General features: G+C 48.5%; 1 protein-coding gene across 1 annotated transcript in view; it reads left to right on the top strand.

Moving 5' to 3' along the window:
- Positions 1-27946, top strand: part of LOC144608287 (pappalysin-1-like) — a gene marked incomplete at its 5' end in the record, with an annotated part of 275710 nt that overhangs the window by 80740 nt on the left and 167024 nt on the right. The window contains one exon of the mRNA XM_078425903.1: positions 524-720. Within this exon, the coding sequence (XP_078282029.1) occupies positions 524-720 (197 nt within the window). The remainder of the gene's footprint in view (positions 1-523; positions 721-27946) is intronic.

Genomic DNA, 27946 nt, shown 5'->3' with positions numbered 1-27946 from the left:
ATAGCATTAGTGTGCTGGTCAGTGCGGACTCAGTGGGCCGAAGGGCCTGTTTCCGTGCTGTATCTCTAAACTAAACTATGGCTGTATAGCACTAACTTTGCTGCTATTTGATCGTTCAAACTGATATCACAAAATGTACCAACATGCCTCTTATTTCAGCCACTGGTTTTTGGTCCTGTCACCTAGTTTGCCCCTAATTTGTAGATCAGAAGGATGGCCAGAAAGGAGAATTAAAAACTATTGGGCGATGAAATTTGTTTCTCGTATGGTTTTCTGGAGTTAATTAATTTTTGGCACATTAAAGGAGAGAGATTTTTCTTTTGGTGTAAATTTTAATTGCGATCTTTACTTTCCAATAATGCTTTCTAAAACTTTCCCTTTTGTGCCAGAGAAGCAGTTTTATAGATCGTTATGAAAGGAAAACAAGTCCTTCCTGCCTTGTCTCTGAATAAAACGGAGTGCGTAAGAAACTCGTTGGAATCTCCCTTTTGTGGAACTGATTTCCTCTGTTTCGTTGCTGCAGATGAACCCAGCCGATGTTATTTCCACGATGGCGATGGCGTGTGCGAAGACTTTGAGAAAAAGACCAGCTTGCAGGATTGCGGTCTCTACACGCCGAGCGGTTTTATGGATCAATGGGCAAAAAATGTCACTGTCTCGCACCATGACGATCAATTTTGCCCTGGATGGGTGATCATTGGCCTTCCAGCTGCCTCAAAGGTAAGACTCGTTTCAAGTTGTACCTTTGCACGTGGCAAATGGTATTTTATTTTCCATTTGTTTCCTTTAGTTTAGACATACCGTGCGGAAACAGGCCCTTCGGCCCACAAAGTCCTCGACAACCGGCGACCGCCCTGTACACGAGCACTATCCTACACACACTAGGGACAATTTACAACTTGTGGTGGTCAAATTAGCCTGTGGGAGGAAACCAGCGCACCCGGAGAAAACTCACGAGGTCACGGGGAGAACGTACAAACTCCGTAAAGACTGGACCCGTGGTTAGGATCGAACCCGGGTCTCTGGCGCCGTAAGGCAGCAACTCTACCGCTGCGCCACCGTGCCGCCCCGAGTGAAATATGGCATGGATGGTTTGAGTGCGGCACGGTGGCGCAGCAGTAGAGTCCCTGCCTTACGGCACCAGGGAACCGGCTTCAAACCCCAGTACGGGTGCTCTCTCTATGGAGTTTGTTCGTTCTCCCCGTGACCTGCGTGGGTTTTCTCCGGGAGCTCTGGCTTCCTCCCACACACCAACGACGCACAGGTTTGTGGGCTAATTGGCTTGGTATAATTGGAAATTGTCCCCGGTGCGTGTAGGAGAGTGTTAGCGCGCGGGGATCGCCGGTCGGCGCGGACCCGATGGGCCGAAGGGTCTGTTTCCGCGCTGCATCTCTAAACTAAACTAAAGGATATCATTATCTTTTTTTCTTTTGGCCCGAGTGAAATATGACAAGTGAATGACAGGATTCCACAGAAGAACAATGATGGAACTGCTGGCATCAGAATAGAAGGCTGATTTGCTAATCGCATGATTAATCGTGCCATTGTTGCTGGTGGACAGTATATACTTGCCTGGAAATTCCTCAGTCGCTGGGAGTGCTAAACACAGTCCATGAAAGTAACGTCGTTTTGAACCTAAGATAGACGCACAAAAAGCAATGTTAACTCAGTGGGTCAGGCGGGGTATCTCTGGAGAAAAGGAATAGGTGACGTTTTCTGGTGAAGTCACTTCTTCAGGCTGAGAGTCAGGGGAGAGGGAAACGAGAGACATGGAAAGTACAAAGAACAACATGAATGAAAGGTTTGCAAAAGGTTTGCAAAAGCCCAGCAACGGTGATCAAGAAAAGGTGGAGCTCACACTGGTCCATTGTTGGCTGTGGAGAATGTGAATGGATAGTCAAGTCAAGTCAAGTCAATTTTATTTGTACAGCACATTTAAAAACAACCCACGTTGACCAAAGTGCTGCACATCAGTTCAGGTACTAAGAACGAACATACAATGGCACACAAACATAACAGCACATACATAAACAGTTCACAGCGCCCCCTCAGAGGGCCTCAAACGCTAGGGAGTAGAAATAGGTTTTGAGCCTGGACTTAAAGGAGTCGATGGAGGGGGCAGTTCTGATGGGGAGAGGGATGCTGTTCCACAGTCTAGGAGCTGCAACCGCAAAAGGCAGCTTCAGTCCGATTTAATGTGCAGGAAGGGAATGCAGATGCTGGTTTAAACCGAAGACAGACACAAAATACTGGAGGAACTCAGCGGGACAGGCAGCATCTCTGGAGACAAGGAATGGGTGACGCTTCAGGTCGAGGTTTGAAGAAGGGTCTTGACCTGAAACGTCGCCCGTTCCTTCTCTCCAGAGATGCTGCCTTTCCCGTTGAGTTGCTCCAGCTTTTTGTGTCTATCTCCAGTCTGATTTAGTCTGAAGGGCACCAGCCCGAAACGACACATGTTCACTGCCTCCACAGATACTGCATGACCTGCCGAGCTCCTCCAGCATATTGTGTATTGCACAGCGACGGACGATTTGGGTTTTGACACCAAAGAGGTTGAGGTTGAAGTGTTCGAAAAATGTTTTCTTTAAAGAGTTCACGCAAAGTATTGTATAAATCCATAGCCAACCTTTAAACTACAGCAGTAGCTGAAAGAAGGCAGAGGTTTAAACCAGTGAAAGACTAATCAAACCAAATGATCCTGACATGGAAATTCATGAGAAATCAGAATAAGTCAGGGTGGTTGCAAGAACGATAATCTAAGACATCCAACGCTGGAGAAATTATAAATACAAGTGTGCGCTGTGAGAAAGGAGGGGAGTTTCTGAACGGACTGCGTTCTTGTGAGAAATTAAGTGAGCCGCGTGTTTTGCGGTGGTAAATACGAGGGAAAAAAAACTCTGCCGGCTAGTCTTTCGAATCGGAAACACAAATCACATCCTGAGAATAAGATCTTTTTATTGAATTTTCATGAAGCCAATGCGGTCACACGCAAGGGGAATGTAGCACTTGTTAAACCACTCCATTGTTGCAGACCTAGCCGGTGAAAGTGGTCTTGGAAGTAATAAAGCCAGATGTCGTAAAATGCAAATTCTGTCCTTGCTCCTGAAGGCAGCGGAGTTTTTGTTGGCTTTTGACTGAATGTTTTACAGGAACTAGTGGTTGCAGAATGTGGCAGTGACGTGTTAGAATCACCTGCTTCCTTCGTGTCCTAAATACCCTTCCGATCTTGTCGGGCATTGTTGATACCTTTGTTTTAATCTCCAATGGGTCTGAGAACCAAGACATGCCTCATCATTTAGAAGGATGAGAGGGGATCTTATCGAAACGTATAAGATTATTAAGGGGTTGGACACGCTAGAGGCAGGAAACATGTTCCCAATGTTGGGGGAAGTCCAGAACAAGGGGCCACAGTTTAAGAATAAGGGGTAAGCCATTTAGAACTGAGATGAGGAAAAACTTTTTCAGTCAGAGAGTTGTGAATCTGTGGAATTCTCTGCCTCAGAAGGCAGTGGAGGCCAATTCTCTGAATGCATTCAAGAGAGAGCTAGATAGAGCTCTTAAGGATAGTGGAGTCAGGGGTTATGGGGAGAAGGCAGGAACGGGGTACTGATTGAGAATGATCAGCCATGATCACATTGAATGGTGGTGCTGGCTCGAAGGGCCGAATGGCCTCCTCCTGCACCTATTGTCTATTGTCTATATTCATTACAGAAACGTGTGGATGGGTTTAAAGGGGGAAGGTTAAATGCTTGGGAAGCACGAGAACTCAAAGCATGCATAACAAAACATAACTGAAACGGTTCCCGGATGCAGAACAGAGGTTGGTTATGTGTAGGCAGGAACTGCAGATGCTGGTTTAAACCCGAAGACAGTCACGAAAGGCTGGAGTAACTCAGTGGGACAGGCAGCATCTCTGGAAATAAAGAATAGGTGACGTTTCAGGTCGCGACCACTTCTTCAGAGGAAGAAAGGTCCCGACCCGAGACATCGGCCATTCCTTCTATCCAAAGATGCTGCCTGTCCCGCTGAGTTACTCCAGCATTTTTGTGTCTCTGGTGTATGTATGGAGTAACTCAACGGGTCAGGCAGCATCTCTGGAAAAAAAGAATAGGTGACGTTTCGGGTTGAGACCCTTCTTCAGAGGCTGATTATTTTCCATTCCCTACGTTATTGGTTATATACCTCTGAATAGAGTTAAAGGAGGGGAGGATTTGTTCAGACAACACAGAAAACAACGTCCCTGGAGTAAATCAGTAGATCAGGATGCATCACTGGAGGACATAGATAGGCGATGTTTTGGGTTGAGACCTTTCTTCATATTGATTGTTTGAAATGATGTGAAGAAGGATCCTGACCCAAAACATCGCCAATCCATGCCCTCCAGAGATGCTGCCTCACCCGCCGAGTTACACCAGCATTTTGTGTTCAACCGAAGACAGACACAAAAAGCTGGAGTAACTCAGTGGGTCAGGCAGCATCACTGAGGAAAAGGAATAGGCGATGTTTCAAGTCGTGACCCTTCTTCAGACCAAAGAAGAGCCTCGACCCGAAACCTCACCTAAACCTTTTCTCCAGAGATGCTGCCTGTCCCGCTGAGTTACTCCAGCTTTTTGTGCCCATCTTCCATTTTAACCAGCATCTGCGGATCCTTAAGGCACACTTTGTGTTCCAGCATCCTTAGTAGTATAACAGAGCTTTATTTGTCATTCGGTACCGAGGTACCGAACGAAACTACATAGCAGTCATACAAAAAAAGAACACAAGACACATGACCCCAACACAAACGTCCATCACAGTGACTCCAAACACCCCCTCATTGTGATGGAGGCAACAAAACTTCCACTCTCTTCCCCACGCCCACGGACAGACGTTTCGGGTCGAGACCCTTCTTCAGACTGAAGAAGGGTCTCGACCCGAAACATCACCCATTCCTTCTCTCCCGAGATGCTGCCTGACCTACTGAGTTACTCCAGCTTTTTGTGAATAAATACCTTCCAGCATCCTCAGTTCCTTGTGTCTACTCTTTATCCTTACACCCATTGTTTTTGATATTTCCACAACTAAATTTGTACCGCGCAATATCCAAATTAAAATTGGAGATTAGAAGGCTCTCCATCCACGCAATATTCCTGCAATCATTTTCACCGGGGTCCCGAGAGGGAGTTATCTGTTAGATTTATTGAAGACATCCTGAGCCCATTAAATTGAGTAAAATTTTGGTCACTGATTAAAATGCTTACAATCGTTCACAGAGACCATATTCACTGAAAAGGCATATTTAAACACTCTTATTTTAGGCTTTAATTGGGCACACTGGCAGGGTGAGCAAAACGTTCCCTCCATTCAGTTGTTTTCATTAAACAAACATATGAAAGTCTCAGGAAATTATTTGCGCTTGATCAAACTCCTTTTGAAGTGAATGTTCCCATTAAAGAAGTGCCCTTTTATCTGGTATGTGCAGCATTTGCCACTGCCTGCCTCACAGGGAGCATTTTTGATGGCATGAGCGGGGCACAGATTATTTTGATCCCGCTCATATATTGGTAATTGATTGCAACACTGAATTGGAGATTAATGATTACACGGTGTTTCAGTGTCTGCACAAGTGACAGTGGCGTTTGCCATGTTGGCGGTCTCTTGGCCTTGCAGAGTTGCCGCGCGGCTGGGATATCGTGCACTTCACTGGACAAATACTAAGTTTCAAATAAGTGTGTGAATTAAAAAAAACACAGTTAAAATATCGTTGGTGGGGAAGGTGTATAGTTGGAGTTTTCGAGAGACAGCGCGGAAACAAGGCCTCCTAGGACCACATAGTGCACGCCAACCACACTATCCCACACACTGTCCACCACACTATCCCACACACTAGTGTAGGAAGATAACTGCAGATGCTGGTACAAACCGAAGGTACCACAAAATGCTGGAGTAACTCAGCGGGTCAGGCAGCATCTCAGGAGGGAGGGAATGCGTTTCCTCCACCGAATGAAAGATTTTATGTGAATGAACTAATTTCACAATTGCCTGATATCATATCATCATATCATATCATATATATACAGCCGGAAACACGCCTTTTCGGCCCACCAAGTCCGTGCCGCCCAGCGATCCCCGCACATTAACACTATCCTACACCCACTAGGGACAATTTTTACATTTACCCAGCCAATTAACCTACATACCTGTACGTCTTTGGAGTGTGGGAGGAAACCGAAGATCTCGGAGAAAACCCACGCAGGTCACGGGGAGAACGTACAAACCCCTTACAGTGCAGCACCCATAGTCAGGATCGAACCTGAGTCTCCGGCGCTGCATTCGCTGTAAAGCAGCAACTCTACCGCTGCGCTACCGTGCCGCCCTATCCGTGTGTGTTCCAACGCTTTTCCTTCGAAGGATTTAATATTTGGCATGCTGGAGTGATTTACGTTTATAAGGTCATAAGTGATAGGAGTAGAATTAGGCCATTCAAGTCTACTCTGCCATTGGCTGACCTACCTCTCCTTCCTAACCCCATTCTCCTGCTTTCTCCCCACAACCCCTGACACCTGGACCAATCAAAAATCTATCTCACTCTGCCTTAAAAATATCCACTGACGGCCTCCACAGCCTTCTGTGGCAAAGAATTCCACAGATTCACCACCCTCTGACTAAAGAAATTTCTCCTCATCTCCTTCCTAAAAGAACTTATTTTACTTCCGAAGCTGTGACCTCTAGTCCTAGACTCTCCCACTAGTGGAAACATCCTCTCCACATCCACTCTATCCAAGCCTTTCACTATTCTGCACGTTTCAATGAGGTTCCCCCTCATTCTTCTAAACCCCAGCGAGTGCAGACAGACAGTTCCAGTCCAGTGGGTCGGTGGCTTTAAATAATAATAATAATAATAATGCATTACATTTATATAGCGCTTTTCTAAACACTCAAAGACGCTTTACAGGGTTTACTAAAACATAGAAGAAAAAAAAAAAAGATAAATAAGTAAACGAACAGAAAAGGAAAAATAAGGTGAGGTGACGGTCAGTGGTTGAAGGCAGTGCTGAACAGGTGAGACTTCAGTGATGTTTTGAATGTGGAGAGTGAGGAGGAGTCTCTGATGGTCTGAGGTAGTGAGTTCCATAGTGTGGAAGCAGCGATGGAGAAAGTCCTGTCCCCCCAGGATCTGAGTTTGGTCCGGATGGGGGGAGGACAGGAGGTTAGCAGCAGCAGAGCGGAGGGTACGGGTGGGAGTGTGTCTGTGGAGGAGGTCAGTCAGGTAGGATGGGGCCAGGTTGTGGAGGGCTTTGTAGGTCATGAGGAGGATTTTGTACTGGATTATCTGGGGGATGGGGAGCCAGTGGAGCTTGTAAAGGACGGGGGTGATATGGTCACGGATCGGGGTGTGGGTGAGTAGACGGGCAGCGGAGTTCTGGATGTATTGGAGTTTATTGATGGTTTTAAAGAAATAACCATGTTTAAAAAAAACTATTGACCACTGTACTGCAGAATTAGTCAGTGCTTCAGTTGAAAGGACTATCAGGAGAGGGGACGGGTATAAAATCCAACTTCACAGTATCTGATGAAATGTACCCTGTTGGAAACAGGAACAGGGATATTGCGTTGCTTGTCAGAACTGATTAGTCAGAATGCCTTGCATGATGCAATGGTTTTTGATGTTGCAAAGCACTGGAGGCTGGGGAACCTAGGCTGATAATGCAAACGTGCAGTATAAGAAAATAACTGCAGATGCTGGTACAAATCGAAGGTATTTATTCACAAAATGCTGGAGTAACTCAGCAGGTCAGGCAGCATCTCAGGAGAGAAGGAATGGGTGACGTTTCGGGTCGAGACCCTTCTTCAGACTGATGTCAGGGGGGCGGGACAAAGGAAGGATATAGGTGGAGACAGGAAGATAGAGGGAGATCTGGGAAGGAGGAGGGGAAGAGAGGGACAGAGGAACTATCTAAAGTTGGAGAAGTCGATGTTCATACAGCTGCAAGCTGCCCAGGCGAAATATGAGGTGCTGTTCCTCCAATTTCCGGTGGCACTGGAGGAGGCCCATGACAGAAAGAAAGGTCAGACTGGGAGTGGGAATGCAAATGTGCAGCGTTTGCCCATTGACCTTGGTGGGACTTTCCTTCAACTCACAAGCAGAAGCATTGCAGTAAATTCTGTCGTCTCACGTGAAGAGCAATCACAGGTGTACGTTCAACAGTTCAACAGAGCTTTATTTGTCATTCGGTACCGAGGTACCGAACGAAACTACATAGCAGTCACACAAAAAAGAACACAAGACACATGACCCCAACACAAACGTCCATCACAGTGACTCCAAACACCCCCTCACTGTGATGGAGGCAACAAAACTTCCACTCTCTTCCCCACGCCCACGGACAGACAGCTCGACCCCGACCGACCCGCACAGTCCCCGCAAGGGGGTGGAAGTCCCCGCGGCCGAGTCGCACCGGGTGCTGAAATGTCTCGTGGCCGAGCCGGGCGATGGAAGGCCCCGCGACCGAGCCTTGCGCAGCTAAGTCCCACGGCCGAGCTGCACCGGGCGATGTTAAGTCCAGCGGCCGAGCCGCACCAGCGATGAAAAGTCCCGCGGCCGAGCCGCACCAGCGATGTAAAGCCCCCGCGGCCGAGCCGCACCGGGCGATGTTAAGTCATGTCACCGTGACTCGGTGGAAAGCAGATGTTCGTTACTCCAGCCTTTTTGCGGCTCTCTTCGATTTAAACCAACACCTGAAGTCCCTTCCTGCACATTAGATCCCTCTGCCTTTTGTACTTGAGGTAATAATGTTGTGCCTCCATCATGGGTTGTGAGGCAAACTCTTCCCCTCCCCACTCCCACACTGACCTCTCTGTCCTGGGCCTCCTCCACTGTCAGAGCGAGGCCCAATACAAATTGGAGGAACAGCTCCTCATATTTCGCTTGGGCAGCTTACACCCCAGCGGTATGAAATTTGATTTTTCTAACTTCAATTAACGCCTGCATTTCCTCTCTCTCCGTCCCTCACCCACTCTAGCCATCGAACTAGTTTCACTGTCGCCCTGCTCAGTTTCACTGCTTGTATCCACTAAATTATTACCTTCTCCACAGCCAACAATGGGCCATTGTGGGCTCCACCTTCCCTTGATCATTGTTGCTGGCTTTGATTTGTTCAATCTTTTTCTTCTTTCATTCATTTCTTCTTTGCACCTTTCATTCATTTCTTCTTTGCACCTTTTCATATCTCTAGTTCCCCTCTTCCCTGACACTCAGTCCGAAGAAGGGTCCCGACCCGAAACGTCACCTATTCCTATCCAGACAGTGCCCATAGTCAGGATCGAACCCGGGTCTCTTGTGCTGTAAGGCAGCAACTCTACTGGTGCAACCACAATTAAGAAGTGTTTAATTTGTGCCATGGTTTTCTTCATAAAATAAAGAAATGGCACAAAGCGCTGGAGTAACTCAGCGGGTCAGGCAGCACTGCTGGAGAACATGGATGGATGAAGATTTGAAGTCAGGATCAAACCCGGGTCTCCGGCGCTAAGTCTACCACTCTAGGTGGCGCAGCGGTAGAGTTGCTGCCTTACAGCGCTTGCAGCGCCGGAGACCCGGGTTCGATCCCGACTACGGGTGCCGTCTGCACGGAGTCTGTACGTTCTCCCCGGTACCGCGTGAGATTTTCTCCGAGATCTTCGCTTTCCTCCCACACTCCAAAGACAGACTGGTATGTTGGTTCATTGGCTTGGTGCATGCGTAAATTGTCCCCTAGTGTGTGCAGGATAGTGTTAATGTGCGGGGATCGCCGGTCGGCGCGGACTCGGTGGGCCGAAGGGCCTGTTTCCACGCTGTATCTCTAAACTAAACTAAACGCGCTCGCAACTCCACTGTTGTGCACACAGTTGAAGAGATTTTCATCTACAGTGGAGGGGGCTGGAATGACTCTCAGAAGCAGTTCAGGAAATGAAAGGTGACACTGCAGTGTTTAAAAAGGCCGCCCATCTTTTAACATCCTGGCTTTCAAAGAAAACATTGTGTGGCGGCCGCCTCAAATGTGCTGATGCGTCTGTCACGCCAGGGCCATTTCTGTAGCAGCGGAGAGACAAAGGCATAATCTGCCTTTTTTGTTTTGCCACCAGACTTTTCACGGGAACAGCAAGCAAATCTTTGACAAATAACGGTGCCAATTGCTGAGACTCAGTCCAATTTTATTATCACAAAACATTGAAAGCAAAAGACCACAACAATCTGTGGACACCACAGATTCTGCGGGTGGATTTCTGTGTCGCAGTTAACAACTGTTTAATGATAAAATTATTTTTAAAAATCAAGCTAGGTGAAGGGTGAACAGTTGATCGCTCCACCTATTGCACACAAAAATCACCACCTTCTGTTCCAATTAACTTTAATCGGAATATTAACGTGTTTTATTCTCTCCTTTGCTTACTGCCTCGCCATCCATACTCCCCAGTTACTCGTCTTTCAAATATACGGAGAGACCACATTGCTCAGCGGCTGGCCAGAGTTGTGAAAGATCTGTCCCGAGGGGAGAGCAACAATGATCTCAGTCGAACTTGTTATCCAGTTTGCTCGTCGAGCCTACACAGAAACATTTAGAAATAGGTGCAGGAGCAGGCCGTTCGGCCCTTTGAGCCAGCACCGCCATTCACTCGGATCATGGCTGATCATCCTAAACCAGTGCCCCGTTCCTGCTTTCTCCCCATATCCCTCGATTCCGTTAGCACTAAGAGCTCAATCTAACGCTCTCTTGAAAACATCCAGTGAATTGGCCTCCACTGCCTTCTGTGGCAGAGAATTCCACAGATTCACAACTCTCTGGGTGAAAATGGTTTTCCTCATCTCAGTCCTAAACGGCCGACCCCTTATTCTTAAACTTTGACCCCTGGTTCTCGACGCCCCCAACATCGGGAACATTTTTCCTGCATCTACCCTGTCCAATCCCTTAAGAATTTTATATGTTTCTATAAGATTCCCTCTCATCCAAATTCCAATGAATACAAGCCCAGTCGATGCATTCGTTACTTCAGTTGTCATAACAGCAAATTAGTCCTAATTCTCCCCTACCATGGTGGCACAGCAGTGGAGTTGCTGCCTTACAGCGCTTACAGTGCCAGGGACTCAGGTTCGATCCCAGCTATGGGCGCTGTCTGTACGGAGTTTGTACGTTCTCCCCGTGACCTGCGTGGGTTTTCTCCGAGATCTTCGGTTTCCTCCCACACTCCAAAGACGTACAGGTATGTAGGTTAATTGGCTGGGCAAATATAAAAATTGTCCCTAGTGGGTGTAGGATAGTGTTAATGTGCGGGGATCGCTGGGCGGCACGGACCCGGTGGGCCGAAGGGCCTGTTTCTGCGCTGTATCTCTAAATCTAAAATCTAAAATCAGACACGTTTTTAGGCATCACTGCTCTCTCAGAATGGCTTAGACATCCACTGAAACCCAAACCTCAAGCTCAGCAGAAATTTAGTTTTTAGTTTAGCGGGAACAGGCCCTTCGGCCCACCGAGTCCGCACCTACCAGCGATCCCCGCACATTGACACGATCCTACACACACAAGGGACAATTTACATTTATACCAAGCCAATTAACCTGCAAACCTGCACGCCTTTGGAGTGTGGGAGTGAAACCAAAGATCCTGCAGAAAACCCACCCAGGTCACGGGGAGAACGTACAAACTCTGTACAGACAGCACCCGTAGTCGGGACGTAGAACAACCTGATCTCCCGGTGGCTCAGCACTTCAACTCCCCCTCCCACTCCCAGTCTGACCTTTCTGTCATGGGCCTCTTCCAGTGCCATAGTGAGGCCCACCGCAAATTGGAGGAACAGCACCTCATATTTCATTTGGGCAGCTTGCAGCCCAGCGGTATGAACATGAACTTCTCCAACTTTAGATAGCTCCTCTGTCCCTCTCTTCCCCTCCCCCTTCCCAGTTCTCCCTCTATCTTCCTGTCTCCACCTATATCCTTCCTTTGTCCCGCCCCCCTGACATCAGTCTGAAGAAGGGTCTCGACCCGAAACGTCACCAACTACCTCCTCTGGCAGCTTGTTCCATACATCCACCACCCATTCCCTCTCTCCTAGATGCTGCCTGACCTGCTGAGTTACCCCAGCATTTTGTGATGTACCCGTGGTCAGGATCGAACCCCGATCTCTTGCGCTGTGAGGCAGCAACTCTACCGCTGCGCCACCGAATTGCTTAAAAAAACATTTTGGAATATAACACTATTTTTAAAAGATGATAATGATAACACTTAAGTTATAACAGTAACAGACTTAAAGGTACCCCATTGCCACAATGCAGACACCCTATTTCCATCTGAATTATTCTCTCATCTCCTCAGCCGCTGGACGGAAGATGCAAAAGCTCAAAAGCACACACCACTAGATTCAGGAAGAGCTTCTTCCCTGCTGTTATTAAACTACTGTACTGATTAGACCTCTCGTAAGCCAAGTGTGCAGTCCTGATCTGCCGACCTACCTTGTTGCGACCCTTGCACTTCTTTTTTTTACGTGCACTTACACAATAGCTATACCCGTATATTTTTTCTATTTGCACTACTTTTCGTAGTTGCCTGTTGCTTGATTGTGCTCACATACAGTAGGTATTTATTCACAAAATGCTGGAGTAACTCAGCAGGTCAGGCAGCATCTCGGGAGAGAAGGAATGGGTGACGTTTCGAGTCGAGACCCTTCTTCAGACTGATGTCAGAGGGGTCGGGACAAGGGAAGGATATAGGTGGAGACAGGAAGATAGAGGGAGATCTGGGAAGGGGGAGGGGAAGAGAGGGACAGAGGAACTATCTAAAGTAGCGAGTCTGGGTCAGCATCGCATACAGTAGTGTCAGTCAGTGTGCGGGGATCGCTGGTCGGTGCGGACTCGGTAGGCCGAAGTGCCTGCTTCCACACCGTATCTCTAAACCTACCTACACGACAGATTAATTTGACTGAATAACACGCAAAAATTAGCGCACAAAACAAGTTGTTCATTGCATCTTGGTGCACATGACCATACAGTTAGTTAGTCTGGTTTATTCTCACGTGTACCGAGGTACAGTGAAAAGCTTTTGTTGTGTGCTAACCAGTGCATAAACACACCACGGACACAAAATGCCGGAGTAACTCAGCGGGACAGGCAGCGTCTCTGGACAGAAAGAACGGGTGATGTCTTGGGTCGGGACCTTTCTTCCTCTGAAGAAGGGTCTCGGCCCGAGACGTCACCCATTCTTTCCATCCAGAGACGCTGCCCGTCCCGCTGAGTTACTCCAGCACTTTGTGTCGATCTTGGGTTTGATCCAGCGTCTGCAGTTCCTTCCTCCAACATACATACACCATACATGTAGACACCACACATGACAATAAACCAACACCAACACAATTACAGACACCATTTCCAGTTGAAGGATTTCAGTGAATTTCAGGGAAAAAATGCAGGGACATCAAATGGAAGCATTGACTTCCCTGGGTCAAGGTCAAGGTCAAGGTCAAGTCAATTTTATTTGTACAGCACATTTAAACACAACCCACGTTGACCAAAGTGCTGTACATCAGTGCAGGTACTAAAAAAGAACATACACTAGCACACAGACCTAACAACACATACACAGATAAACAGTTCACAGCGCCCCCTCAGAGGGCCTCAAACGCTAGGGAGTAGAAGTAGGTTTTGAGCCAGGACTTAAAGGAGTCGATGGAGGGGGCAGTTCTGATGGGGAGAGGGATGCTGTTCCACAGTCTAGGAGCTGCAACCGCAAAAGCGCGGTCACCCCTGAGCTTAAGCCTAGACCGCGGGATAGTCAGTAGCCCCAAGTCGGCCGACCTGAGGGACCTGGAGATAGAGTGGTGGGTTAGAAGATTTTTGATATGGTGGTGGGGGTGGGGGCTAGCCCGTTTGGGGCTTTGTATGCGAATAGGAGGAGCTTGAAGTTGATTCTGTACTGTACTGGGAGCCAGTGGAGAGAGGCCAGAATCGGGGTGATGTGGTCCCTTTTACGGGTACCCGTCAGGAGTCTCGCTGTGGCTTTTTGGACCAATTGCAGGCGGGACAGGGATGATTGGCTGATCCCAGTATATAGGGAGTTGCAGTAGTCTAGGCGGGAGGAAATGAATGCGTGGATGATTTTTTTCTAGATCGTCAAATTGGAGGAATGGTTTGATTTTAGCTATGGACAATAGACACCAGACAATAGGTGCAGGAGTAGGCCATTCGGCCCTTCGAGCCAGCACCACCATTCAATGTGATCATTGCTGATCATTCTCAATCAGTATCCCGTTCCTGCCTTCTCCCCATACCCCCTGACTCCGCTGTCCTTAAGAGGTCTATCTAGCTCTCTCTTGAATGCCAGCTATGGTACGAAGCTGGAAGAAACTGGCTTTTACCAGCGGAGTCACATATCACGCCAAGGTTTTTGACATGAGGTATGACTAGGGTGGATAGGCTTCCAAGGCTGCCTGTTGTCATTGTTAAAGGCTCTGCCCAGTATATCTTGGCTGATAACTCATTAAACGAGCAGAGAACCCTTGTTGCAACACAACCTCAATCACACGCAGCAGAACCTCAGCATCCCCAGCATTTGTTTGTGCAACCCGCGTTTACAGCGCTTACTTTAAACAAAGCAACGGCACATTGCAGTTGAGGCGGTTGTCACAGCATGGTCACAATGCGTATCAATGAAGCCAGGTACCTCTGTACGTGCCGGTGGTGGAGCCCCTCCAAGCCGCTGGTCATTCAGTGTCCTGGCCCAGACACAGACGCGAGGCATTTGGTTCCAAACTCCCACACAGCTTTATCCTGAAATAAAGCAAATTGAATCAAGAGAATAATTATTCATCCATCTGCAGTATTTCAGGCAGACAGAAAAGAGGGGGGAGAGGAGAGAGATGGCGGGGGGGGGGGGGGGGGAGAGAGAAATGGGGGGGGAAGAGAAATGAGGGGAGAGAGAAATTGGGGGGAGGAGAGAAATGGGGGGAGGAGAGAAATGGGGGGAGGAGAGAAATGGGGGTGAAGGAGAGAAATGGGGGGAAGGATAGAAATGGGGGGAGGAGAGAAATGGGGAGGGGAGAGAAATGGGGGGAGAGAGAAATGGGGGGAGTGAGAAATGGGGGGGAGAAATGGGGGGAGAAATGGGGGAGAGATGGGGGAGGGGAGAGAGAGATGGAGGGAGGGGAGAGAGAGATGGGGGGAGGGGAGAGAGAGAGATGGGGGAGGGGAGAGAGAGAGATGGGGAGGAGAGAGAAGGGGAGGAGAGAGAAAGGGGGAGGAGAGAGAAAGGGGGAGGAGAGAGAAAGGGGGTGGGGAGAGAAAGGGGGTGGGGAGAGAAAGGGGGTGGCGAGAGAAAGGGGGGTGGGGAGAGAAAGGGGGAGGAGAGAGAGATGGGGAGGGGAGAGAGATGGGGAGGAGGAGAGAGATGGAGGGAGGAGGAGAGAGATGGGGAGGGGAGAGAGATGGGGGGAGGAGAGAGATGGGGGAGGGGAGAGATGGGGGAGGAGAGAGATGGGGGAGGAGGAGAGAGAGATGGGGGGAGGGGAGAGAGATGGGGGGAGGGGAGAGATGGGGGAGGAGGAGAGAGATGGGTGAGGAGGAGAGAGATGGGGGGAGGGAGAGAGAGGTGGGTTGGGGAGGGAGAGAGAGGGGGGGGGGTGGGGAGGGGAGAGGAAAGATGAACAAATGTGGGGGGGGGGAAACAATAAAAAGAGTTGAGGGAGAGAAATAACTGGCACATATGAATGCAGCTTTGGGTTATTCAAGTAGAATGGTGTCTGCCTTAATATCTGTGGTAAATAGATTACAAACCAGCCCCATTTTTAAAATTCAGTCAGTTGTTTACAAAATCTGCGCCTGTTACTGTCCAACAGCAGTGTTACATTAGTTTGTCCACAGCAAGTAAATGCAGTGTACAACATGATAAATGACTGGCAGAGAGTTACGAGCAATAATTCAATTGAACAGCACTGATGATGAAATAGAATCAAGAGGGAAGGGTGGGCGATTTACAAATGTCACCAAGAACCGCAAGAATGAATCTCACCCTCACACTGACGCCAGCTCTTTTGTTGTTCTGTTTAATGTGAAGCGTCTGGTTTATTTGGAAAGAGAAAAAATAAATCGGTCTATTTTTCTCTTTTATAGATCTGGAAACACTTCTTATTTAACTGGTGTGCATTGTGCTCCTTTGTAATTGAAGTGAGTAGAGGAAATGTGGATTATCAATTGGGGAGATAGACACAAAAAGAGTCGGAGTAGCTCAGCGGGACGGGCAGCATCTCTGGGGAGAAGGAACGGGTGACGTTTCGGGTCGAGACCCTTCCCCTCAGACTGAGAGTCAGGGGAGAAGGGGAACGAGAGAGAATAGACGGTGCCGAGGGCGAATGAGTGGAAGAAATGCAACAAGTAACAATAATCGAGGAAATATGGAGCCCACAAATCATACAGTCTGAAGAAGGGTCTCGACTCGAAACGTCACCCATTCCCTCTCTCCTAGATGCTGCCTGACCCGCTGAGTTACACATCAGTCTGAAGAAGGGCCTCGACCCGAAACGTCACCCATTCCCTCTCTCCTAGATGCTGCCTGACCCGCTGAGTTACACATCAGTCTGAAGAAGGGCCTCGACCCGAAACGTCACCCATTCCCTCTCTCTCAGATGCTGCCTGACCCGCTGAGTTACTCCAGCATTTTGTGATACCTCGTGGAGCCCACAATGGTGCATTGTGGGCTGCGGGAGAAGGTGATAATGAGTTGCACAGACAGTGGAACTCAACAGCAGGACGACAGCGAAACTAGCCCGATGACTAGGGTGGGGGAGGGGTGGAGAGAGAGAGAGAGAGAGAGAGAGAGAGAGGGGATGTAAGGGTTACTTGAAGTTGGAGAAATGAAGATTCCTACCGCTGGGGTGTAAGCTGCCCAAGCACCTGCAGTTGCTCCCTACACTATGAAATTGGAAAAATGGGGGGGAGGGGGGAAGGTTTATATACATACACCATCCTCCATTGGCATCCCACTCACTAGTACAATTTCTAACACTCGTGTCTGCTGAGCTATGGAAGGCACTATGTCCAGGCAGCTATTCCAGTTGTGTGAGAATGTGCAAGGGGGGAACAGGAACACCATCGCACGCACTTTTTAACCAGGGCCCGTGAGACCTCATTGGAGTACTCCCAACACTGCGAGCAATTGGTCAACTGAAAGCCCATATTGCCCAAGTAGCTCAGTGCAGATCAATGACTGGACCTGGGGCTTAATTACCAATCAGAGGGTTGGACGATCATCAATGGACAGAAAAATGGAAAATGGTGACTTTTTCAAGTATCTTCTTTTAACCCCAAAATAATTTGTGTGGCTACCCATTAACATATTTGACGGGTCTTTAAAAAGATATAGAACACAGCAAAACAACCAAGGTGGTCCGTATTATCAATTAGTCCAAGATGACATTCCGTCAACGTCATAGAGTGATACAGTGTGGAAACAGGCCCTTCGGCCCATCTTGCCCACACATGTCCCAGCTACACTAGTCTCATCTGCCAGCATTTGGTTCATATCGCTCCAAACCTGTTCTATCCATGTACCTGCTTCTTAAATGTTGGGATAGTCCCAAATTGCTTCTTAAATGTTGGGATAGTCCCAGCCTCAACTACCTCCTCTGGCAGCTCATTCCATACACCCACCACCCATTCCCTCTCTCCTAGATGCTGCCTGACTTGCTGAGTTACTCCAGCATTTTGTGACCCTTTGTGTGAAAAAGTTACCCCTCAGATTCCTATTAATTTTTTTCCCCTTCATCTTAAACCTAGGTTCTCTAGTCCTCGATTCCCCTAATCTGGGCATCTACCCGATCTATTCCTCTCATGATTTTATGCACCTCTACAAGATCACCCCACATCCTCCTGCGCTCTAAGGCATAGAGTCCCAGCCTACTCAACCTCTGCCTATAGCTCACACCCTCTAGTAGTGGCAACATCCTCGTAAAAAATGGTTAATGAACACTGATTCACATAATATTAGACAGTTGTTCCTTAATAATAATTAATGCTTCGTGTTAATTCGGAGAGAGGTGGTCAAGATTTTAACCTATCCAACTATTAGAATTGGGCACCATTTTCCACTTCCGTTTCTTGCACTCAGAGAGCATTTAAGTCAAGTCACGCTAAGTTCATAGTCATATGAATAAGTGCAGTGAGATCCATTGATTGTTTGTAAGAGACAACATGGCAACAGGCCCTTCGGCCAACCGAGTCCATGCCGACCATCAACCACACAGTTCACACACCTGGGGGCAATTTACAGAGGCCAATTAACCCACAAGCCCACACATCTTTGGGATGTGGGAAGAAACAGGAGGGCCCAGGGGAAATCCACGTGGTCGCACATAGAGCATGCAAACTCCACACAGACAGCACCCGGGGTTAGGATCGAAGCCGGGTCTCTGGCGTTGTGAGGCAGCAGCTCTACTGATTCACTGTGTGAGCAGTGAAAAATCTGCACATAGATCACACACAAAAAACATAAATCATTTGTAAAATTACACATTTATGCATTTACGAAGCTGTTGAAGTCACCACTAGAAACATAGAAACATAGAAAATAGGTGCAGGAGGAGGCCATTTGGCCCTTCAGCAACCGCCATTCATTGTGATCATGGCTGATCATCTACAATCCGTAACCCGTGCCTGCCTTCTTCCCATATCACTTGATTCCACTCGCCCCTAGAGCTCTATCTAACTCTCTTTTAAATTCATCCAGTGAATTGGCCTCCACTGCCTTCTGTGGCAGAGGAATTCCACAAATTCACAACTCTCTGGGTGAAAAAGTTTTCTTCTCACCTCAATTTTAAATGGGCCTCCCCTTTATTCTTAGACTGTGTCCCCTGGTTCTGGACTCGCCCAACACTTTTCCTGCATCTAGCTTGTCTAGTCCTTTTATATTTTATATATTTTATACTTTATAATTTTATAATTTTATACGTCTCTATAAGATCCCCTCTCATCCATCTAAACTCCAGTGAATACAAGCTTAGTCTTTCCAATCTTTCCTCATGAGACAGTCCCCTCCATCCCAGGGATTAACCTGGTGAACCTACGCTGCACTGCCTCAATAGCAAGGACGTCCTTCCTCAAATCAGGAGACCAAAACTGCACACGATACTCCAGATGTGGTCTCACCAGGGCCCTGTCATTTGTGGTGCTCTGAAGAACATGTTTGCTTCGTGGAGTTGTTTGCATTGATTAGTTAGTTTAGAGATACCGTGTGGAAACAGGGCCTTCGGCCCCCCGAGTCCACACGGGGCCCAATGATCACTTCTACACTAAGCCCCGACACGTGGCGCAGCAGTAGAGTTGCTGCCTTACAGCGAATGCAGCGCCGAAGGACTCAGGTTCGATCCTGACTACGGGTGCCGTCTGTACGGAGTTTGAACGTTCTCCCGTGACCTGCGTGGGTTTTCTCCGAGATCTTTCGGTTTCTTCCCACACTCCAAAGACGTATAGGTTTGTAGGTTAATTGACTGGGTAAATGTTAAAATTGTCCCTAGTGTGTGTAAGGATAGTGTTAATGTGCGGGGATCGCTGGGGCGGCGCGGACTCAGTGGGCCAAAGGGCCTGTTTCCGCGCTGTATCTCTAAATCTAAAAAAATCTAAATCTATCCTCACACTGGGGACAATTTACAGACGTCAATCGACCTACAAACCTGTACTTTTTTTTTTTGGAATGAGGGGGCACGCGGAGGGAAAACCCACGCGGTCACGGGGGAGAGCGTACAAACTCGGTCCAGACAGCACCCGTAGTCAGGATCGAACCCGAGTCTCTGGCGCTGTGAGGCAGCAACTCTACCGCCGCGCCACTGTGTTGCAGAAACTGCCACTCTAACATTGGCCCATTTTACTTTCTGCAGGGTATCTTGAGGGAATCACTAACGACTGTAATTCGGGCATTTGCTAGTGAATCTGCAGAGGGGGTGGGTGTGGCGTTACCCAGTGTCGACAAATTGCAGAGGAATCGGGATGGATATTTGCAGCAAATGTGATTGAGGGGGGGGGGGGGGCGGGGGGGGGGGGGGGGGGGGGGGGGGGGGGGGGGGGGGTGGGGGGGGTCGCGAGCGACAGAGGAACCATAAATGACTCTTTTAACTTTGGGGCTGAATGGCTTCTTGCCTTTCCGCACGTTCTCATGTTTCCACTTAAAGCCAGATGCGCGGTTTTTGATAATCGTGACAGTGACATTAAGGCAATTGTGCAGCAAGGATTTTCAGGCGTGTCATTGATTTTCAAGCTTCAGGGCTACAATACCACTCCCCCCCCACGCCCCACCACACCCACCCCCCCACCATGATGGTGCTTCCCTGAACAAGAGCTCAAGCTATCCAAAGCTAGCATCAATTAAACAAAAGGCAGTACTCAGATCCAACTTCTGGCTGCCATTTACCTCTGCCACCCAGGCGAGTGGAGTAGATTATAGGAAAGACTAGACCAAGTGGACACGTAGGGCCCAAACCTCTCCTGCATTGGTGCAGCACCCTCTCCTCCCCCCCTTCCCCCTGGCCCCCTCCCCCTCCTCCCCCCTCCCTCCCTCCAAACCCCTCCCTCCGCTCCAAACCTCTCTCCCCTCCCTCCTCCCCCTCCCTCCCTCCTCCTCCCCCCTCCTAACTCCCCCCCACCTCCCTCCCCCCTCGCCACACAGAACAGGCCCTTCAGCCCTTCAAGTCTTCACCATTTACACCAGTTTAGTTTGGAGAAACAGCACGGAACAGGCCCTTCGTCCCACCGAGTCCATACCGACCACCGTTCCCGGCACATTAACACACTATCCTACGCACGCTAGGGACAATTTTACATTTACACCAAGCCAATTTTACATTTACTCCAAAGACGTACAGGTATGTAGGTTAATTAGCTGGGTAAAATGTAAAAATTGTCCCTAGTGGGTGTAGGATAGTGTTAATGTACGGGCATCGCTGGGCGGCACGGACTTGGTGGGCCGAAAAGGCCTGTTTCCGGCTGTATATATATGATATGATATGATATGATTAACCGACAAACCTGTACGTCCTTTGGAGTGTGGGAGGAAACCGAAGATCTCGGAGGAAAATCCACGCGGGTCAACGGGGAGAGACGTACAAACTCGGCACAGACAGCACCCGTAGGTCAGGATCGAACCTGCGTCTCTGGTGCTGTGAGGGAGTGTGTCTAATGCTGCGCCTTAATCATGAATTAATGACATATATGTTTTGTTTTCTCCACATCCTCAACTTTCCCCTGATTCCAGCACTCACATGCACATTCAGGGCAATTCTCAGCAACCAATTAACCTACCGACGCACATCCGCGGCGGGAAGACACACGGCACAACATGCAAACTCCACACAGACAGCACACCAGGTCCAGGACAGGACTGAAGCCTGGGCACTAGTGCTGGGCGGCACGGGTGGCGCAGTGGGAGAGGCGCTAACAGCGCTAGAGTCCCCGGGTTCAATCCCCACTACGGGTGCTGTCTGTACGGAGTTTGCATGTTCACCCCGTGATCTGCGGGGTGGGTTTTCTCCAAAGATGTGTAGGATAATTGGTTTGGACAAGTGTGTGTAGGATAGTATAAGAAAATAACTGCAGATTCTGGTACAAATCGAAGATATTTATTCACAAAATGCTGGAATAACTCAGCAGGTCAGGCAGCATCTCAGGAGAGAAGGAATGGGTGACGTTTTGGGTCGAGACCCTTCTTCAGACTGATGTCAGAGGGGTCGGGACAAGGGAAGGATATAGGTGGAGACAGGAAGATAGAGGGAGATCTGGGAAGGAGGAGGGGAAGAGAGGGACAGGGGAACTATCTAAAGTTGGAGAAGTCGATGTTCATACCACTGGGCTGCAAGCTGCCCAAGCGAAATATGAGGTGCTGTTCCTCCAATTTCCGGTGGGCCTCACTATGGCACTGGAGGAGGCCCATGACATAAAGGTCAGACTGGGAATGGGAGGGGGAGTTGACGTGCTCGGCCACCGGGAGACCAGTTTGGCCAACGCAGACCGAGCGCAGGTGTTGAGCGAAGCGATCGCCGAGCCTGCGCTTGGTTTCGCCGATGTAAATAAGTTGACATCTGGAGCAGCGGATGCAATAGATAAGGTTGGAGGAGGTGCAGGTGAACCTCCGGCTCACCTGGAAAGACTGTGTGTAGGATAGTGTTAGTGTGCAGGGGATCGCTGGACAATGTGTACCCGGTGGGCCTATTTCCGCGCTGTATCTCTAAACTAAACTAAAGGTCTGAAGAAGGGTCTCAGCCCGAAACGTCACCCATTCCTTCTCTCCTGAGATGCTGCCTGACCTGCTGAGTTACTCCAGCATTTTGTGTCCACCTTCAATTTGAACCAGCATCTGCAGTTATTTTTCCTACATAAACGAAAACTATTCTCTGTTCAGCTCATCAAGTGACTGGAACCACTCACTAGAGATGTTCCCGTGGAACAAAGATAGACACAAAGTGCCGGAGTAACTCAGCGGGTCAGGCAGCATCTCTGGAGAGAAGGAATGGGTGAAGCTCCGGATCTGAGGAAAGTCCCCACCTAAAACATCACCTTTTCTCCAGAGATGCTGCCCGACCCGCTGAGTAACTCCAGCACTTTGCGTCTATCTAAAGTTCAGAGGGATATGAGCAAAATGCTGGCGAATGTAGTTCAGGTAAGGCATCTTGGAGAGTTTGGTTGAGTTGGGTTGAAAGGACTATTTCTTGCTGCATAACTATGTGTAGCAAGGAACTGCAGATGCTAGTTTTCAACAACAGTTCAACAGTTCAACAGTTCAACAGAGCTTTATTCGTCATTCGGTACCAAGGTACCGAAGGAAACTACATAGCAGTCACACACAAAAAAGAACACAAGACACATGACCCCAACACATAACGCCCATCACAGTGACTCCAAACACCCCCTCACTGTGATGGAGGCAACAAAACTTCCACTCTCTTCCCCACGCCCACGGACAGACAGCTCGTCCCCGACCGACCCGCACAGTCCCCGCAAGGGGATGGAAGTCACCGAAGATCATATCATATCATATCATCATATATATACAGCCGGAAACAGGCCTTTTCGGCCCTCCAAGTCCGTGCCGCCCAGTGATCCCCGCACATTAACACTATCCTACACCCACTAGGGACAATTTTTACATTTACCCAGTCAATTAACCTACATACCTGTACGTCTTTGGAGTGTGGGAGGAAACCGAAGATCTCGGAGAAAACCCACGCAGGTCACGGGGAGAACATACAAACTCCTTACAGTGCAGCACCCGTAGTCAGGATCGAACCTGAGTCTCCGGCGCTGCATTCGCTGTAAAGCAGCAACTCTACCGCTGCGCTACCGTGCCGCCACAAAACGTTGCAGTAACTCAGATAGACACAAAACGTTGCAGTAACTCAGCGGGTCAGTTAGCATCTCTGGAGAAAAGGCACAGGTGACATTACCGGTCGAGACCCTTCTTCAGACCTGAGAAGACCTGACTCCGAAGAAGGGTCTCGACCCGAAACGTCACCTATGCCTTTTCTCCAGAGATACTGCCAGACCCGCTGAGTTACTCTAGCATTTTGTGTCTTATCTTCACTTTAAACCAGGATCCGAGTTCCTTTCTACACTTTAAAAGCCTAAGTAAAATCAAATATATTTATACCAATATATTTAGTTTTGCTTGTACATATTGCTGGGGCGGTCATTTTATAATTAAATTAAGTTAAAAACATATGTAGGAAGGAACTGCCGTTGCTGGCTTGTGTCTGTCTTAGGTGTAAATCAATATCTCCAGTTCCTTCCCACACATGGAGTTATCCAGCATTTTGTGTCTATCTTCTGCGCAACTCTACGGCTGTTGTAGTTAAGCCCAGGTTCCCTTGTGCTTTTTAAATGCTCCATCAAGATGCCCTGCCGCTCGCAGTAATGTGTGTGCATTCAATGTTTTTTAAACAAAGGTCAAGGCTACTGTCGGGAGGGCAGAAAACCTCGGGAACACGGTGGCGGGCTCAATGCGCCCAATAGATCCCCTTTTTTTTTGTTGTTTTGAATTGCAAATCGTCAAGTTGATAATCCCCCTTCAGAGGGTAGATGCACTCGACATTGCCAGCTGCTGACAGCTGCTGCAGGCTGGGACTGTGCGGTGCATTCTGCAACAAGACACACACTGCGGTGTGGATGATGGGGAGGAGCTGCAAAGGAGCATGTCGACAAGTAATGGGCGTCCGTCCGGCAAGTGGGTGGCTGCAAGAGTGAGGCTGCAAGAGTGGGGAGCGAGGCTGCTATTTGCCCCCAGTAAGCAGCCGTCAGTAAACAGTGAAGCCACAGCCAGGCGGCGCAGCGGTAGAGTTGCCACCTTTACACGTGCTGACAGCGCCAGGCACCCGGGTTCGATCCCGACCGCGGGCGCTGTCTGTGCGGAGTTCGTACAATACAATACAATACAATACAATATATCTTTATTGTCATTGTACCCAGGGGTACAACGAGATTGGGAATGCGCCTCCCATACGATGCGATAATTTAAGTAATTAACAGCAACCCAACGAAACGAAACAATTGTAACAGTTTTTAGACAGGGTAAAGTGCAAGTTGATCTATGCGTTGTGGCCATCCGGCTCAGCAGGACCGGTTCATAGCAGCTATGGCCCTGGGGATGAAGCTGTTCCTGAGTCTGGAGGTGCGGGCGTAGAAGGCCTTGTATCGTCTGCCCGATGGAAGGAGTTCGAACAGACTGTTGCAGGGGTGTGAAGAGTCTTTGTGGATGCTGGTGGCTTTTCTGAGGCATTGTGTGTTGTAGATGCCCTCCAAGTCTGGTAGCTGTGTTCCGATGGCCCTCTGAGCTCTATGGACTACCCGCTGTAGAGCTTTCCTTTCTGCCTCCGTGCAGCTGAGGTACCACACAGGGATGCCATGCGTTAGGATGCTCTCTATGGTGCAGCGGTAGAAGGTCGTCAGCAGCTGTTGGGGTAGACCAGACTTTTTCAGTGTTCTTAAGTAGAACAGTCTTTGTTGTGCCTTCTTGACCAGCGCAGCAGTGTTATTGGACCATGTTAGGTCCTCCGACATGGTACCTTCTCCCCTTGAAAACTCCTCGGGTTTGTAGGTGAATTGGCTCGGTATTAATGTAAACATTGCCCCTCGCGCATGTGTGTGTCTGTGTGTAGGACTAGCGTTAGTGTGCGGGGTCGCTGGTCTCAGCACGCCGAAGGGCCCGTTTCCTAAAGGTTGTATCTCTAAACTAAACCAAACCAAACTAAAAAGCTTGCCAGCACCCTTTAGTTTTAATCATCCCCTGCGGATAAGTGCAATCGCAGAGGAGTGTTAAAAGCGTGCCCGCATTCGAAGCAGGATCCTTGCCAGCTGAGGCGTTTGAGAGAGAATGACAATATCAACATATAAACTGGGGGGCAATTATCAGCTGCTACAAGTGGCCTCCAAGAAACTACCACTGGGTAAGAAAAATGTGTATTTGCAGCTTTTAGTTAGTATCCCCCCCCCCCCACCCCCCCCATTCCCCCCCCCCCCCCATACACCCCCCCCTCGCCTTTACCTCATAAATGACTGAGAAGTCATCTGCAGTTTCCAAGGTATTAACAACAAACAAAAACCCAATTATCCAATTTTTATGCCTCTTGCGGTTTGAATTTTCATCCATTGTCAGCCACAGACGACAATGAATCTTTAAGGGTGTTCCCGCAGCACAACAGCAGTAGTTAGCGAGATATTTGTGTATTTGTGGGGGCTTGCTTTCTCAAGCCACTCAGTTGTCATTAACTAATGCATAACAAAGTAGTCTGCCATCAGGAGTGAAGGCGACCAAATCTGAGCTGTTTTGATCAAATAATTTTTCACATGAAAGGGTTGGGACTTGAATAGTGTCTAATTGTAATCAGTTTACTTTGGTCTCTGACAATCCTGGGTGGCCATTAATGGAGCACACTGGTGCATTTACATTAGAATATAAAGTTTTAAGATTGAGACACATTGCTTGGAATGGTTCCCCTGAATGGGCTGCTCCAACAGTCCCTGGGCATAAAGCTTCACCAGGGAGAATGCGAGCCCCAGGCAAGAAAAAAAGGGAGATTGCAGACTTCACAGAGAAAGAGAGAGAGAAACAAAAAACATTGGGATCATTCACTTTTAGTTTTAGTTTTTTTTAGTTTTAGAATGGGAACCGCAACGCGGAAACAGGCCCTTTCAGCCCACCGGGTCTACAGCGACCAGCGATCCCCGCACATTAACACTATCCTACACACACTGTGGGACAATTTTACACATACACCAAGCCAATCAACCTACAAAACCTGTGCGTCTTTGGAGTGTGGGAGAAGACCGAATATCTCGGGGAAAACCCACGCAGGTCACGGGGAGAACGTACAAACTCCGTACAGACCGCACCGGTGGTCGGGATCGAACCCAGGTCTCCGGCGCTGCAAGCGGTGTAAGGCGGCAACTCTACCGCTGCGCCACCATGTTGTGAGAACGAATGGGAACTGCAACGTAAAGACTTTAGAGAAACAGGCCCTTCGGCCCACCGAGTCCGCGCCGGTCAGCGACCGACCACCCCGCACGCTAACAAGATCCTACACAATAAGGACCTACCTGTAGGTTAAAGAAAACAAACATTTTTCTGCAAGATCGAAAAATTATTCTTTCAAATTATTTTTTGCAATACGGTTATGAATTGGGATTTCATTTTCTTTGGTTGTGGGGAAAGAAATTTTACGTGAATAAGTTAATTATAGGAGGTATTTAAACGGAGGACATACTTACGTTAATGTAGTATCTTAGATTCAGGAATTAGGTTGAGGTTCATTATTGTCACGTATTGTTAAAGAAAAGGTTTGTTTTGCATGCTTTCTGATCAGATCAGATAATACTGTACATAAATACAATCAAGTCAAACTGAAGTACAACAGATAGAATCAAGGGTTTTTGATTGTCATATTTCCCAGACAGAACAATTAAATATAAAATATAGCAAAGGAATGCAGAATATAGTTCTCAGCACTTCAGCGCATCAGCTCAAAAGGCAAAGGCCAATGTCCAAAATGGGGTAGAAGTGAATCAGAAAGTGCCCTAGCGTATGGAAGGACTGTTCAGTAGCCTGATCACAGAAGGGAAGTAGATCTTCCTGAATTGGGTGCTTTTCCATGAAGTAAAGTCTTCCTAAAATACTTCTGAACCTCTGGTGTGGTCAGTGATAGATCTCATAGAGTTGTGTGCTCGCATTCCACCAAACTGGGTTTAATCTTAACCTAAGCCACGGTTTCTACGGAGTTCACACTAGGTCCCTGTGAGTGCCTGGGTTTTCTCTGGGATGCTCTGCTCTCCTCCCACATCCCAAAGACATGTAGACACATGGAACTGCTGGATTACAAAAAAATAGACACAAAGTGTTGGAGTGATTCAGCAGGTCAGGCAGCATCTTTAGGAAATGGACAGGTGACATTTCAGGTTGGGGTCCATCTTCAGACTGATGGTGGTGGGTGTGGGGGGAAACTGGGGAGGAGGGGCAGGGCAAAGCTTGATGAGTGATAGGTGGATACAGGTGAGGGGTCGATAGGTTATACCAACCCACACATTTTTGGGTTGTTGGGTTGGTGAGTGTGGGAGTAAGTGGTAGAATCTAGGGGTGTTGGTGTGAAGGTGGGCAGAATGAAACAGGGTTCGTGTAGGTGGCTGTATGATGGTTGGCATGGACTCGGTGGGCAGAAGATCCCAGCTTTCATGCTGCTTGGCTCTGTCACTGCATGGCTCCATGACAGTTCAGAGGAAAGTGGTCAATTTGTACACAACCAAATCGCACAAAGAGTGGGCAAAACATGGTGGCGCAGTGGTAGAGTTACAGCGAATGCAGCGCCGGAGACCCGGGTTTGATCCTGACTACGGGCGCCGTCTGTACGGAGTTTGTACGTTCTCCCCGTGACCTGCGTGGGTTTTCCCCGAGATCTTCGGTTTCCTCCCACACTCCAAAGA

This window comes from Rhinoraja longicauda, chromosome 31 (genome assembly GCF_053455715.1).
Source record: "Rhinoraja longicauda isolate Sanriku21f chromosome 31, sRhiLon1.1, whole genome shotgun sequence".
Classification (NCBI taxonomy): domain Eukaryota; kingdom Metazoa; phylum Chordata; class Chondrichthyes; order Rajiformes; family Arhynchobatidae; genus Rhinoraja; species Rhinoraja longicauda.
Note: the sequence above shows the minus strand (reverse complement) of the source record. Positions and strands in the feature narration are given on the sequence as shown.